We start from the raw sequence: 16,624 nt of genomic DNA on the forward strand, positions 1-16,624 counted from the left end.
TGTATGTGTGTGTGTGTGTGTGTGTGTGTGTGTATCTTGTTTTTGTATCCATTCACCCAGTCTGTGTCTTTTGGTTGGAGCATTTTATTCATTTACATTTATGGTAATTATTGATATATATGTTTTTATTTGCATTTTGTTAATTGTTTTGGATTTGTGTTTGTAGGTCTTTTGTTTTCCTTTCCACTTTTGTTTTCTTGTGATTTGATTATTATTGTGTTTGGATCCCTTTTTCTTTTTTGGTTTGCAGCTACCATGAGGTTTTGATATAGCAGTCTATATATGTAATTATATAATTGTTTTAGGTTGCCAATATCTTAGTTTCAAATGCATTTCAAATATCATGCACTTACACTCTCCTCCTCTCATGATTACTGGTTTAGATACCATATATGTGTGTGAATGATTTGCTACCTTTACTGTGTTTGCCTTTATTGGTGAGCTTTCCAGTTTCATAATTTACTTGTTTCTTGTTGAGACCTTTTCTTTTCCACTTAGACAAATTCTTTAGCATTTGTTGTAAAGTTGGTTCAGTGGAATTGAATTCTTTAGTTTTTGCTTTCCTCTAAAGCTTTTGATTTCTCCACCAAAGCTGAATGAAAGCTCTGCTGGGTAGAGTATTTTTGGTAGGTTTTTCCCTTTCTTCACTTTAACTATATCATACACTTCCTTCTGTCCTGCATCTATTGGAAATATCAGCTGATAACCTTATGCGGGTTCCCTTGCATGTTATTTGTTGCTTTTAACATTTTCTCCTTTAATTTCTGTCGATTTGATTATTATGTGTCTCAGGATGCTGCTTCTTGGGTTAATCCTTCATGGAACTCTCTGCACTTCCTGGACTTAAGTGACTGTTTCCTTCCCCAGGTTAAGTTAGGGGTATTTATCTCTTCAAATATCTTTTCAGGCCCTTTCTCTTTTCCTCTTCTGGGACCCCTATAGTGCAAATGTTGGTGCATTTGATGTTGTCCCAGGTGTCTCTTAAACAGTCCTTATGTCTTTTCATTCTTTTTCCTTATTCTGTTCCATGGCAGTGATTTCCCCCACTCTGTTTTCTAGCTCACTCATCCATTCTTCTGCCTCAATTATTCTCCTATTGATTCCTTCTAGTATATTTTTCATTTTAGTTGTTTTATTCTTAATTCTGTTTGGTTGTTCTTTATATTTGCTAACTCTGTTAAAAATTTTCTTGTGACTTCTCACTCTGTGTATCCATTCTTTTCCCAAGTTCTTAGATCATCTTTACAATCATTACTTTGATCTCTCTTCAAGTAGATTGTCTGTCTCTACATCACATAGTTCTTCTGGGGTTTTATCTTGTTACGTTGACTGGAACATATTCCTCTACCATCTCATTTTGTCTTAATTTCTGTTTGTATTTTTATGCATGTGGAAGGTTCATTACATTTCTTGACTTTGTAGATGTCGCTCACTGTAGGTGATACCCTATGTATCCCAGCAGTATACTCCCCTCTCAACACCCAAGGGCTGGAGACTGGCCAGTCCCAGGGTGGGTCCCAACCTGTGTTTATGGACCTAGTTCCTCAAGTTGTAGAATTGTAGTTTTCTTGCTTCTGGTATCTGTTCCCTGGTGGGTGAGGCTGGTCTAGAGACTTGTGTAAGTTTCCTGGTGGGAGGGGCCATCGCCTGCCTAGTGGGTAGAGCTGGGTCTTGAGCCTCTAGGGGCAGAACCGTGTCAAGAGACATGTCTAGAAGTGGCCGTGGGCTCAGGAAGACTTCCTTTAGACAGCCTGTCCACTGATGGATGGGGCCATGTCCCCAGCCCGTTGGTTGTTTGGCCTGAGGCATCTCAGGATTGGAGCACTAGCGCCGTTGAGTGAGACCAGGTCTTGGTACTATGTCTCAAGCAGGATGTCTGCCTCCAAAAAGAGTTCAAGTAGATGAACATTTTCTGATATTTCCACCACCAGCTATTATGACCCCAGAGAGAGCCACAACCACTCCTTGCCTCCCCAGGAGTCCCTCTAAAACCAGCAGGTAGGGCTGCCCCAGACTCCTGTGGAGTCCCTGCTTTGCCCTGGATCCTAGTGCACACAAGATGGTCTGTGCACTCTCTAAGAGGAGTCTCTGTTACTCCCAGTCCTGTGGTGTTCCTGTAGTCAATGCTCACCGGCCTTCAAAGCCAAATGTTCTGTGGGATCCTTGTCCCCCAGAATGGGGAGCCTGATGTGGGGCTCAGAACCCTCACTCCCATGAGAGAACTTCTACAGTATAATTATTCTTCTCTTTGTGTGTTGTCCACATGGAGGGTATAGGATATAATTATTTCTCAAATGTGCCTGTGTGCTTTTCCTACTGTCTTGTGATTTATTTTTTGTCTTTGGATGTAGAATATCTTTTTTGATAGGCTCCAGTTTTTTAATAAATTCAGTTCAGCAGTTATGATTTTGGTGTTTTCATGAGAGGGGGTAAGCTCAGTCAACTCTGCCAAGTTGTCTCCTGGCTCTTCTAAATTATCCTTATTTTATTTTCACTTGACATTAGATTATGGATATACTCCCATGTTACTTAATATTCTTTGAAATTTTTATTTTTTCATAGTTTATAGAATTCCATTTAGTGAATGAACCAGCATTTATTTATATAACTTACTGTTGTGAGACGCATGGTTTGTTTTAAACTTATTACTCTTGTAATACTATGGAGAACATCCTTGAACATAAATCTTTACATACTTAATTATATTTTTCTTTAAGAAAGTTATTGGAAATGGAATTAATTGGTTAATATTTTTTAGATTTTTGATACATATTTTAAATATTTCTCCAGAAAGATTGTACAGCAGCATCACATGAAAATTTATTTCACCATACTCTAACTACATTAAGAATTATCTTCAAAAATTTTTTGCTCTCTGTATTTATGTGATTACTAGTGAGGTTAAGCCTTTTTTCATACATTTCTTGAAGAGGCATATGATCATGGAGATTGTGTGTAAAGTAATTAATGTTTCCATCACAGATCTAAACGAACAAAGATGTTACTGAAGCTAAATAGACAGAAGGAAGAAGAGGACCACAGATTACAACTGCAGCTTCAAAGGCAGAGAGCCATGAGACTTTCCCGAGAATTACGGCTGAGTATGCTTGAAATAGTTCATCCAGGTGCGTGGCAGTAACAATTTCATAAGTCTAATAAGACTGATTAGGGTATCTTTTAATAAAACAAATTTCCTAGTTACCTGATGATTTCTTTTTTAAAATGTGGATCTTTTCCCTGTTTCTCCTTTTTCAGGTAAATCTTTTTAAGTTCTTCTGAGTCAAAGTTTACATTTTTTTTTCTGATTAAAGCCTATTACATGATGATGAGCAATCTCCCAACTAGTTTTCTTAACTTTCAGATAAATTAGTGAAACGTAAAATTTCATGCTTAAAAATAGCTATCAATGACATAAAGAAAGACACCCCCCCCTTGAGTTTAAGTAAGGTATTAGAAAATTACTACATTCTGCCCTCAGAACTCTACCCATACCCCAGTACAAACCTTGTGACACCTTCTTGCCACCTTTGACACACTAAGGTGAAATTAACATTAAAGTAAGTCTGGGAGCTCTGAGTCATTTCAAAATTTCTTTTTTGTTCTTCTCCTTCCCTTCCTTCTACTCATTCCCAGTATCCTTCATTAGTCTCTTATTTCTCTTACTTTTTCTTAAATGTAGATATTTACCAGGTTTCCATCCTTATCCTGTTATTCTCATGTTGCTCTTCCTGAGGTATCCCATCCATAACTGTAGCTTCAACTACCAGTTGAGTGCTTAGCACTCTGAAATCTTGTCAGCATCCCTACCTTCTATCCTAAGCTCTAGACCAGCCCTACCCTATAGAACTTAATACAAAATGATATGTTCTATAACTGTGCTATTGAGTACAGTAGCCACTGGCTAGAGGAAGCTATTGAAATATGGCTAGTGCACTTGAGTACCTAAAATTTTAATTTTACTTTATTTAAATTTAGCCATTTGTGACTAGTGCATCTACTGCATTGAACAACACATTTCTGTAGCCATCTGCTTATTGGTTAGCTTTACTTCGATATCCACAAGCATTCCCCAAACTAGTCATAATATGCCCCCACTGATTTATTCTTCCTGTAGTCCTCATCTCTCAGGTAATAGCACCAATAATCTGCTCAGTCTCCCATCTATGAGACATCCTACAAGTCTTTTCTTCCCTCACCTCCATGTCCAGTTTGTCACTAAATCCTATAAATTTTATACTCTCTCTCAAATAGATCCCTTTTTATTACCTTCTGCTGCTTTATTCTATGAGCTAGCTATTGTAAACTCTGGGGTATATGGTGACCAACTCCTGGAAGTAAAAAGAAAGTCATTTCTAGCACCAAGTGAGTAACTGAAGAGAAATTTAGAACCACACAGAGTGCACTATTTGCGCTTTGCCTCTAGTGGTGCTGAATAACATCCTAACTATTTACTTGTGAAGCTTTTTTCTAAATGTTCTTGCTGTTGGATTTAGCCCTTTTCTCATTCCTCTGATGCCATATGTGTGTGTATGTGTGTGTGTGTGTGTGTGTGTGTGTGTGTGTGTGTACATATGTCTTTTTTCTAAAGAAGACGCATGATCTCAGAAAGCTTTTGGAGCTCTTTGTTTCTGAAATCTTAAAATCATTGTAAAATAATAGAATTGGGAGAGTCAGTGAATAATACTGAAAATAAAAGGACTGCAAAGTTGTTACTGTCATTGTCCTAATTCCAGAACTTGAGAAAGCATAAAAGTAAGTTTTTTGTAATAGTGTCTGTCATCTTTTTAGGTCAGGTGGAAAAACATAATCGGGAAATAGAAGAGAAATCAGCATTGATTATCCAGAAACATTGGAGAGGGTACAGGGAAAGGAAAAATTTTCGCCAACAGAGGCCATCTCTTACGGAGTATAAAGCAGCTGTCACACTTCAGAGAGCAGTGAGTCTGTTGTAAGATTAATACCAGATTAGGAGGCAAAAACATGGGTTTGGACCTGATTTTGCTATTTACCTGCTATAAAGTCTTGGTCAAGTCACTTATCTTTTCTGAGCTGTAGTTTCTTCCTCTGTAAAATGAGAACCTGCTTACCACTGGCCAAAATGATATAGACATTCAGTCCTTCGTACTTCCATAGATCTTTGTACATCATTTACCAAAATGCAATGTTGTTACGATTTTTTTCTTTCTTACTTGAGCTATGAGCATCTCAAGGATGAGGAATTAAGTCATAATAATATTAATAATATAATGATAATAATAAATATTAGTCAGCTTCCCATATGTGCTTGACCTATGAATGGATGTCTACCGTATCTTTTGACTCACTTGTTATGTGGATCAGATAACCTAATTTATGGGAAAGTATTTTGTCAATTACAAAGTCCTATGCAAGTGCAGTATATCATATCTGATACTTTTTAAAATTTATTTATTTATTTATTTATTTGTCTTTTCTAGGGCTGCACCCATGGCATATGGAGGTTCCCAGGCTAGGGGTCTAATTGGAGCTGTAGCCGCCAGCCTGTGCCACAGCCACAGCAACACTGGATCTGAGCCGCGTCTGTGACCTATACCACAGCTCGTGGCAACGCCAGATCCTTAACCCACTGAGCAAGGCCAGGGATTGAACCCGCAACCTCATAGTTCCTTGTCAGATTCGTTAAACACTAAGCCACGATGGGAACTCCCTGATATGTGTTTTTATATCTCATATCTCATATCTGTGTTTTTAATGCACAGATAATATATTAAATACTACTATATCATTACAGTTCCTAAATTATAAAATGGTGTTTTTAGATGATAATTTCCCTGGGATTTTTCTAAAGCATAATAATATTTTATAGCCTTGGAAAAGCATAGCACAAGACTGTATTTCATTTAATGACCAGTTTTCCTAATATCTACTTATTTACTTATACATGATTAACTTTCATATTAGGATATCAGGTCATATAGCATTTAATTTTCAAATCCATTACAATTAAACTTAGGTTAGTTCCAGTTTTTTGAGCAGTCTCTTTGTTGATTAACCTTTTACAAAGATTTTTTTAAGACCATTCAAAAAACAAAGTAGGGTAAATACTAGGGAAATAAGAAGAGATGTCTGCTGCCTCCTTCCTCTTCAGGCCCTCCTGGGGATTTCAGGCCATATCTGTAACAAACAGTTCTGAACTATCACTGAATCACACCTGCTGCTTACCGTCTGCTAAACAAAGCCATATAAGGATTAAGCCATGGATGTGAGAGTTGAAAACTGATGGCAAAAGGAGGAAACTTTGGGTCCTTTCTAATACCTTTACTTCATGGCTATCTCCTTTTTAAACTCTTCCCTGTCAAAGAATCAATTGGGCCCTTATTAAGATGACTTACTACCTACCTCGCCTGATGTAGGTAAGTCCAATACTTTGTCAAAGGGGCCTCTACTTTAAAGTGAGATGTCCATTAAAGTGAGTGTTTACCATTCCTTGGAGTGAGAAGCAAGGGTCATCTTAGGAAGATACCTGAGGGCTAAAAAGGCAAAGTTATCTTGGCTTTCACACTTTCCTTTGGCATAAGAGGGGAAAAAAAATGGTTACATCTCCTTCATACTTTCCTCCAAAAAAATGGTTACATCTTCATACTTTTCCCCACCTAAAAAAGAGAATGTGAGTCTCCACTGAAATAAGAACAAAAATGGATGGGGTCAAGGTCATATTTATAGTCTTTAGAGCTCACTACCAAAAATAACAGTGAAGTCAAAGCAGAGATAATCAAAAATAGACAAGGAAAGAAGAGGATTACTTTCAAAGAGGAAAAAGAAAAATGACCAAGTACAGAGAAGGAAGAAAAAAGGAAAGTAGAGAAAATTAAAACAAGGTAATGGTCAGCAAAGGACACATTTTGCCACATATTGAAACATCCATTTCTAAGATACACTAAAGATTTGCACTGTCTAATACAGTAGCCACTAACTACATAGAGCTATTAAGTATTTAACACATAGCCAGTCCAAATTGAGATGTGTTGTAAGTGTAAAAGTCTCACCATATTTTGAATACTTGGTATGGAGGAAAAAAGAGTGTAAAATGTCACATTAATTTTTCATTTTGATTACATGTTGAAATGCTTTTACATATAATGAGTCATGCTTCTGTAACTCAGTATATGCAAAATATTAATTTCACCTGCTTCTTTTCAGCTTTTACTGTGCCTCCTGAAAATTTTAAAATTATATGCTTGACTGACTTTATATTTCTGTTAGCACTGCAAATGAGCTTGATAAGAAAGAAAAGGAAATAATAATTTATTGGTTTCACAGAAGGAAGTAGGAATAAAATTTCATTGAACTTATCCTTCAGGAGGAACTGGTTATTAGTGTCCTTGGCAGAGAAAGGACAGAGCTATTATTTACCTTCTCTTCCTCCCTTTGTGCAAAAAGAGGGGCATTTTTTCTCAGATAAAAATAGACAAAACCCCATGTAAACTTGTTAATTTCAAAATACACATCTTTAGTTATGTAGACAAATTAGAGTTCTCTATAGTGATATATAGCGTTTGAATTAAACTTGAAGCATTAGCTGCTTTTCCCTGTTAATGCTCCAGGATTTTCTTTTCTTTCTTTATCATCTCAAGAAACTCAGAAGGAAGGTGATGTTTGCTGATGTCTTGCTCTCCAGATCCAAAATGATGGCTAATTCTTTCTTGCTACTTGATTACAGCAGAAAAGTATGATAGCACTAATATACGTATCCATTAAATGCTAACCACGGAAGCACTTACTGGAACAAACCATTGGCATTTGAGAAAATACATCAATATTGGGAGACAAATGCAATTTCAGAGAGTCCTGAATGACAAAGAATGAGGTCATTCTTGACAAAGACAGAGATGTCAAGGTGGACTTTTCTGAACAGAAATTCCTCTGCTCTGAAACCATTACTCTGAAGTTCCTAGCATAGCATCATAAGCATAGCTTGGTAGTAAAAGCAGGAGGTAAAGGAAAGATAAGAGAAGCTAGGAAGAAAAATCAGAAAAGGGAAAAATAGAAGAAAAGAAAATCTCTCAACAGGAGAATGCAAGCACGGTTGAAGGCTCGAGTACCGTATTAAAAACAGAGGTGTTAAGGAAGTTTTATGCACTGAATGTTAAGCCCTCCAGCCCCTTTTTTCTTCTCAGTTCTCACAGAACTGTCCTGGTGGCATATATCCTATAAAAAATAGGTTGAAAGCATTTTCTTTAGGAAATCCGAACAGCCCCCCAATAAACAGTTGTAAATATACTCACAATGGGGTACCCCCAAAGAAACAGCCAAGTTCAGTAGCTGTTAAAGAAGAACATAGTAGGAGTTCTCTAGTGGCACAGCAGGTTAAGAATCCAGACTCTTATTGTCACTACCATGGCTTGGGTCAGAGGTGTGGCATGGATTCGATCCCTGGCCCCAGAACTTTTGCATGCCATGGGTGAAGCCAAAAAAAAAAAAAAAAGAAAAAGAAAAAAAAAAAAAAGAAAAGAGAAGAAAGAAAAATAGAACATAGTAGATAAACCTTAACCACCTGCTTGGTATTTGTAAACAGCTTTTTAGTGACTACTCTTAAAATATCAGCTCTTAAATAAATAACTAAAATAAATACTCTTAAAATATCAGCTGAAAATATCACTGGACATCTGAGGGAAGCTAAGGCCACTAACAAAACTACTTGGTAGAAATAGAAATATTTCAGGGATAATGGAGTTCCTGTCATGGCTCAGCAGTTAACAAACCCGACTAGTATCCATGATGACATGGGTTCGATCCCTGGTCTTGCTCAGTGGGTTAAGGACCCAGCGTTGCCGTGAGCTATGGTGTAGGTCACAGACGCAGCTCAGATCCCACATTGCTGTGGCTGTGGCGTAGGCTGGCAGCTACAGCTCTGATTGGACCCCTATCCTGGGAAACTCAATATGCTGTGGGTGTGGCCCTGAAAAGACAAAAAGCCAAAAACAAAAAAAAAAGAAATATTTCAGGGATAAGAAAACTTTTAAAATTCACTGTTTTTTCAAAGATAAACTAATACATGAAACAAAACCAAGATGCTATATAACGGGGAACAAATAGAATAAAATTTAACAAAAAATAATGAAAGACATAATAAAACGACTAGGAAAAAAGTCTTAGGAAATCTAGAAAGCAGGGCAAAAAGAAAAGTGAACCAGTTAGATCAAATATCCTTAACTTTGAAACAGAATAAAAATGTTGATGAGAGGAAATCAAATAATGTAAGATTTCCCAAAACTGAGTATCATGAGTTTTAGTTTAAAAGGACTGACTAAATGTCCAATACAATGACAGAAACACATTCACTTTTATTGTGCATTACTGTGAAATGCATTAGGGATAAAAGTATTCCTCAATAGCATCATTGGAAGCTAAAAGGTATTGGAGTAAGGCTGACACATATTTGAGGGAAAATGATTTCCAAGTAGAATTCTATATCCAACCAAACCATCAATTAAAGGTAAAAATAGACTAAAGACATTTTTATGCATCACAAAGTCTCTGAAACAAAGGAATAACTGAAGAAAGAAGACAACATAGAATCCAGGAAATATAAAAGAAAGTTGAAATGGAGTCACCAAAATGATGGTGAACACAGATCTCAGGTAGACAGCTGTGCACCAAGCATAGAGAACAATCACTTCAGATTTTTCAAAAGCTGCAGAAAATGTGTGTCCAAGAAAATAAGTTTGATAGAATGCCTGATGTGTTTTAATGTACTGACAATTAGGCAGAGCTTGTGATATATAATCTGTGATAAATACATAGAAAACTAAGCACAGGAAAACAACAGAATTATTAATTCCAGTGAAAATAAAAATATGCAAGGAAGAAAAGTACTCATTGCATACTATATGGTCAAAAAATGAATAGCCTTTATGTAGTAGGCATTATAATATAAACATTGAACAGTGATTTAACTAGGATTATGATTTAATAATGTTGGATATTTTGAGATATGTAAAGTATGTGGGGCTGCAATCAATGAAGAAGTTAAATCCTTACCATTCATACAAGAGAGTCAATAGACAATACCTGTTACTGAAGAAAATTACGGAAAAGTAGATGGAGATAAACACCAGAAGGCAAACCTGAAAGAATTATTGTTGTCTTTGGTGGCGGGAACAGGATAAGTGGGCAGAGAACTAGGTTTTTTTGCTAATTTTTAAAACTGACACTCGGAGTTCCTGTCGTGGCGCAGTGGTTAACGAATCCGACTAGAAACCATGAGGTTGCGGGCTTCGGTCCCTGCCCTTGCTCAGTGGGTTAACGATCCCGCGTTGCCGCGAGCTGTGGTGTAGGTTGCAGACTCGGCTCGGATCCTGCATTGCTGTGGCTCTGGTATAGGCCAGTGGCTACAGCTCCGATTCGACCCCTAGCCTGGGAACCTCCATATGCTCAGGGAGCGGCCCAAGAAATAGCAAAAAGACAAAAAAAAAACTGACGCATTAAAGGATAGGAGTTCATAAAGAAGATGTGGTACATATACACAATGGAATATTACTCGGAATATTTTTAGCAACATGGACCTAGAAATTATCATGCAAAGTGAAGTCAGGCAGACAATGAGACACCATCATCAAATGCTTTCAATGACATGTGGAATCTGAAAAAAGGACAGAATGAACTTCTTTGCAGAACAGATACTGACTCACAGACTTTGAAAAACTTATGGTTTCCAAAGGAGACAGTTTGGGGGGTGGGAGAATGTGCTGGGGGTGTGGGATGGAAATCCTATAAAATTGGATTGTGATGATCATTGTACAACTATAAATGTAATAAATTCATTGAGTAATAAAAAAAACTGACACTTTAAACAATTGAGTTTCTATAATCTAGTTTAAATAACCTCTTAAACAATAGAGTTTAATAAACTTTTTGGAAAGCATTGAGTAAAATATTTTAGATTTTGCAGATGATGCAGTCTTTTGCAACTTTAACTTTGCAGTTGTAGCACAAAGGAAGCAATATACAGTGTGTAAACAAATGAACATGACTGTGTTTCAATAAACATTATTTATAGACACTGAATTTGAATTTTACATAATTTTTACACTTCATGAAATGATTATTTTCCTTTTGAATTTTGTAATCATATGAAATGTAAAAAAACAGTCGTAAGTTCTCAGGCTACTCAGAAATACATATGGGCTGGATTTGACCTGTGAGCTATAATTTGCTAACCATTGGCTTAAGCAATGTGAATATATAACTTTGATGAAAATAAAAACTACAAAGAAGTGAGAAGAGTGAAAAAAATCAGTCGTAATAATTTCAAATCTGTGTCCAAATATTGCTTGTTATAAGATTTCTTCTTTTATTGGCAGTTCATTCTGAAGGACATGAGAAAGCACACTTTTTACCAAGCTTTTTCTTATACACTATCTCTTTGATCTTTACAGTCTTTTGGCTAGGTAGAATTGGGATCTCTGTTTTCTGTAGACATAGAACCTGTCCTATAGAGCTCCAGTGACTTGCTCAAATCTTAGTTTTTAAAGGACTAGAATTAAGACTAGAATCCAAAGCTGATTTCCAGTTTTTTCTCTTTATTGCCTTCTGTACAAATAATACATGAATATATCCTGTAAAATATTAAAACACTGTAGAATGTAATTATAAATTTATTGTCCTTTGTCACCCCTGTCACAATCCCATCTCTCTCCCCATTCACACTAAAATATAAAAATTGTTATAGTGTTGTCACTACAATATATTGTTGTAGGAAGAAAGTAAATGGTTCTATTAGGGAAGAAAAAAATCACAAGCCTTTTTTTTTCCCCCCAGGCACTTAAATTCCTAGCAAAGTGCCGTAAGAAAAAGAAACTGTTTGCTCCTTGGCAAGGACTCAGAGAACTCACTGATGTACGCAGAGTTGAACTACAGCAACAAGTGGATGACTATGTCAGAAGACATCCAGTATGTAGCCTTCTGTGCCATGGTACCAGTGTTACATTATAGCAGTTTGTGATATTCATCAACAAAGAAGTGTCTCAGTTGTATATGTACATTTATTGTTGATATGAGGTAATGTAGTTGCTTTAAGTTTTCTCCAGAGTCACTGGATTTGGAGTCTTTTATAATTATATGGACCATATAGAGGAATAGTCAGTAATAAAGTAGACTTCACTTCAAGTCAGTTATTTTCCATACTGCATCAGTAAGACCCTGTCTCCATCCTCACTAACATTTGTTGTTTTCACATCCTCATGGAAGTGGTATTGTGATTTGAATTTGCGTTCTCTAGTAATTAGTGATTTTGAGCATCTTTTCATGTTTTTATTGGCTATTTGTATATTTTTTTTTTCTAGAGAAATGTCTGTTCAAGGCCTTAGCCCATTTTTTTTTTTTCCTTTTGTGCCCACACCTGCGGCATTTGGAGGTTCCTAGGCTAGGGATCTAGTCAGAGCTACAGCTGCTGGCCTATGCCAGAGCCACAGCAACACCAGATCCAAGCCATGTCTGTGACCTACACCACAGCTCACAGCCACGCCAGATCCTTAACCCACTGGACAAGGCCAGCAATCAAACCTGCGACCTCGTAGGTTTCCTAGTAGGATTTGTTTCCACTGCACCATGATGGGAATTCCCCCCTTTTTTTTTTTAATCAGATTGTTTTTGTGTTGTGTATTAATCCCTTATTAGATGTATGATTTGCAAATATTTGTATTCCATTCTGTGGGCCTTTTACTTTCTCGATAGTATCCTTTGAACAAAGCTTTTGAATTTTGATGTAGTGTAGTTTGTCTAATTTCTCTTTTGCTGCCTGTGCCTTCAATGTCATATTTAAGAAATCATTGCCAAATCTAATGTCGTGAGGCTTTTCTTCTGTCTTTTCTTCTAAGAGTTTTGTAGTTTTAGCTCTTAGGTTTTAGGTTTTTGATCTCTATTTTTTCTAAAAAAATTTTTATTAAAGTATAGTTGATTTATAATGTGTCAATTTCTGCTGTACAGTGAAGTGACTCAGTCATACATATACATACATTTTTAAATATTATTTTCCATCATGGTATATCCCAGGAAATTGGATATAGTCCTCTATGCTGTACAGTAGGACCTCATTGTTTAACCATTCTAAATGTAATTGTTTGCATCTATTAAGCCCAAACTCCCTGTCCCTCCCACTCCCTCCTCCTTCCCCTCGGCAACCACAAGTCCATTCTCCATGTTTGTGAGTTTGTTTTTTGGCACAAATGAACCTTATCTCTGTTTTTTTAATGTGTTGTGTGTGTGATTCTGATGCATTCTTCTGTTTAAAAAAAAAAAGTGCTGCTTTAGCCACATTCTAGAACAGTCATTTAAATTCTGTGACTGAAAAGTAAGGTGTTAGCTGGAACCACCTTACTTCAAGATCCAGGAGCTGGAATACTTGGGAGAGATGTGTTATCAGAAGCTTTATTAGTTTCAAAGTTAAGATTATTTCATTCTTGTCCAAACTAGTTATTTAAGATCCCTTTAAAGTAGCTGACTAGGGAAGTTCCTATGTGGTGCAGTGGGTTAAGGATCCAGTGTTGCTGCAGCTGTGGCACTGGTTGCAACTACAGCAAAGGTTCGATCCCTGGCGCAGGAATTTCCACATGTGGCAGGTGCAGTTAAAAATAAAGTAGATGATTAGCTAAAAGAATATGGTCCTTTGATTGCTGCCTGGTGAAATTAGAAGCTGTTATAACATTGTGGCTTAGATAAGTTTAGCAGTGGGGATAGGATTAGAAGTAAAGGAGTCTATCAGGTGGGGTCCAGAACAAAAGGATTAGTCTTGTTAATCCTCTTCCAGGCCAGTGTCTTTACCAAAACCATTTGTAATTTTCACTGATTTCTCAATCTTATCTTTTCTCCCAAAATATCACACTGTAAGAGGCAATGAGGTGTCTGGGAATATAGCAAAAAGAAACTTGCCCACCTGCATTTTCATTTAAAGCTGCTTTTAGGAGGCTATCTAATGCTTGTTCAAGAGAACAAAATAGATAACAACTATAACATTCAATGATGAGAGACAGCTAAGTATTCTGAAACTTAGACTAAGTGGTTAGGGTGAAACATACTTTGATTTATGTGTCCTTCATGTGGCAGTTTTTTTGGTCCTCTTTTTCCAGGGCTCTCAGATATCAGATATAACCAGCAAGGAGCTCCATTCCCAAGCACAAGAACGCCTGCAACACTACTTCATGGGCAGGGCTCTGGAAGAGAGATCCCAGCAGCACAGGGAGGCCCTGATGGCTCAGATCAGCACCAACATTGAACAGTTGTTGAGTATGTGCTTATTCTATTTTTGTTTCCTACAAGGAGCAGCCTCTGCAAGATTCTATAACATCAAAAAATTTCAGAAAAAAAATACCATTCAGTGGTCTATTAGCCCATCTCCTGTCCTCAAAAATTTCTACTTCTAGATCACATCAGCACACAATGTTTTCAAATGATTCATATCCGGTGACCTTTTTGACTGCTTCCACAGCCTTGCAATTGTATACTTCATATGTATCATCTCAAAGTTATTCATTTTAAAGATGCCGAGCTCTACTAGCTGAACTCCATTATATAGTCTAAAAAGCTTTTTGATCATATTTTATATTTTTTTTTAGGGCCACACCTGCAACATATGGAAGTTCCCAGGCCAGGGGTCTGATCAGAGCTGTAGCTGCTGGCATACACCACAGCCACAGCAGCTCGGAATCCAAGCCATGCCTGCGACCTACATCAAAGCTCATGGCAATGCCAGATCCTTAACCCACTGAACAGGGCCAGGGATCAAACTAAGTCCTCATGGACACTAGTCAAGTTTGTTACCACTGAGCCACAACAGGAATTCCTGATCACATTTTAAAAGTAGATAATGACAGTAGTTACAGTGCCGTTTTATATTTTTAATGAAGTGTTTTCACAAAAATTAATTCATCTGCTTCTCACGACATTTAATGAGAGATTCCATCCCTGAAGCCAGTGTTTCAGTTGGCCTCTGAAACACTTTTAGTATTTGTGGAGCAAAAAGGGCCAGGGTCCTCTGTTTATTACTATTACTTAGAAATTTTGTGTTTTCGAAAGGATAGGTGGCTATAACTGAGCTTCTTGTCTGTAAGGTCTCTTTCTGCTATTGTTTTGAAAGTTCCTGGAGTTCCCACTCTGGAGCAGTGGGTTAAGGATCTGGTATTGTCTCTACAGCAGCTGGGGTTGGGGTTGCTGCTGAGGTGCAGGATCAATTCTCAGTTTAGTAGGGTGGGATAAACAATTCAGTGTTGCCACAGGTGTGATATAGGTCACAGCTATAGCTCAGATTTGATCTCTTGCCTGGGAACTTTCATATGCTGAGGTTACAGACAAAAAAAAAAAAAAAGAAAAGGTTCTTTTTATTTTAAATAAACTGTCAAAAAAAAAATGTACCTCCTTTTTTTCATCCTTTCCTTTTAAACACAGAATGACAGGGGCTACAACTTGTGAATAGCCACATGCTATCTACAGCTAGCAATGATAATTGATTCAGAGTTGGGACCTTGTTCCTGCCTTCTATTGCAGAGTTCCAACTCTGTAGTTTCCAAGTTCCTATTTGTTTTGTACAGAACTCTTCCACTCACATGTTTATTTTCTGTTTACTGCAGAAGCACCAAGTCTGAAGGAAGCAGAAGGAAAAGAACCTGAGCTCTTTGTAAGCAGATCTAGGCCTGTGGCAGCCAAGGCCAAGCAGGCACATCTCACCACCCTTAAGCATATACAAGCACCCTGGTGGAAGAAGCTTGGGGAAGAAGCAGAAGATGAGATTGATGTCCCAAAGGATGAACTTAGTGTAGAATTAGGAACTTTATTCATTGGTGGAACCAAACCTCCTTAAGGAGTTACTGGAGGAATGACACAAAACTCCCTTTCAATAGATTATGTTGGTTCTTCCTCTGACCTGCCAGTGCTGTCCTAACTCATGGTTTTCCAGAGTTTCCTCTCCACACAAGACTCAAAGCAGTAAGCAAAGAATTACCTTCTACCTCTCTCTCAGTTCTCTTTTTCTTTTCTCCATGCCTCCTTCCTTGTCCACACAAATTGGTGTGGCTTTTATTGTGGAACTAAACTCACATGGTATTCCTCTGCTTATATGAAATGTGTTATTTTGTTATTGTTGTTTCTCTATTTTCCAACTAAAGGTGTTTTCTAAATAAATATTTTCAACAATTGTTCTGAAAAAATTGTCAGCATTACTTCAATTTTTCACATTTATTATTTAGAATTTCTGTTTTTCTTTTAATATAGGAAATATTAAATTGCTCTTGGCTTTTATTAAGGTGAGGACAATAAATGGTCAATTGAAGGACATTTAACTTTTCTACAAAACAGTGTTTGAACTCATTTTATTTTTAAAAGGAACTACATTAAAAAAAATCCTCCTAATATTCAATACAAGAAAAATTTTTCCAGATAAAATTACATTCTTTCTATTAAATTATGAGAACTGCATAACCCACTATTTCCATTTTAGTTTTATCTCCTAGGAATCTCACAGCTAAATACAATGCTTAATTTCTCTTATGATTTTAGGTACCTATGTAATTATTCAGTTCCAACCTAATAATTTCTGATTTCCCTGTTTATCTTTTAACTGTATTTTAATGCAAGAAGCCTCCTCAATTTGTGT

General features: G+C 36.9%; 1 protein-coding gene across 9 annotated transcripts in view; it reads left to right on the forward strand.

Moving 5' to 3' along the window:
- The window catches only part of IQCB1 (IQ motif containing B1), a 59,520-nt gene extending 43,342 nt beyond the window's left edge, over nt 1-16,178 (forward strand). For all 9 annotated transcript variants that reach the window (XM_084991046.1, XM_084991045.1, XM_084991047.1 and 6 more), the window contains 5 exons: nt 2,983-3,125; nt 4,789-4,937; nt 11,800-11,931; nt 14,106-14,262; nt 15,603-16,178. In XM_084991046.1, the coding sequence (XP_084847172.1) occupies nt 2,983-3,125; nt 4,789-4,937; nt 11,800-11,931; nt 14,106-14,262; nt 15,603-15,832 (811 nt within the window). In that variant the 3' untranslated portion in view covers nt 15,833-16,178. The remainder of the gene's footprint in view (nt 1-2,982; nt 3,126-4,788; nt 4,938-11,799; nt 11,932-14,105; nt 14,263-15,602) is intronic.
- The last annotated feature ends 446 nt before the right edge of the window (nt 16,179-16,624 follow it).

Source organism: Sus scrofa, chromosome 13 (assembly GCF_054392235.1).
Source record: "Sus scrofa isolate SSC_HxYL_T2T_F1_AM1 chromosome 13, Sscrofa_HxYL_maternal_Yorkshire_Landrace_v2.0, whole genome shotgun sequence".
In the NCBI taxonomy this organism is placed as follows: Eukaryota; Metazoa; Chordata; class Mammalia; order Artiodactyla; family Suidae; genus Sus; species Sus scrofa.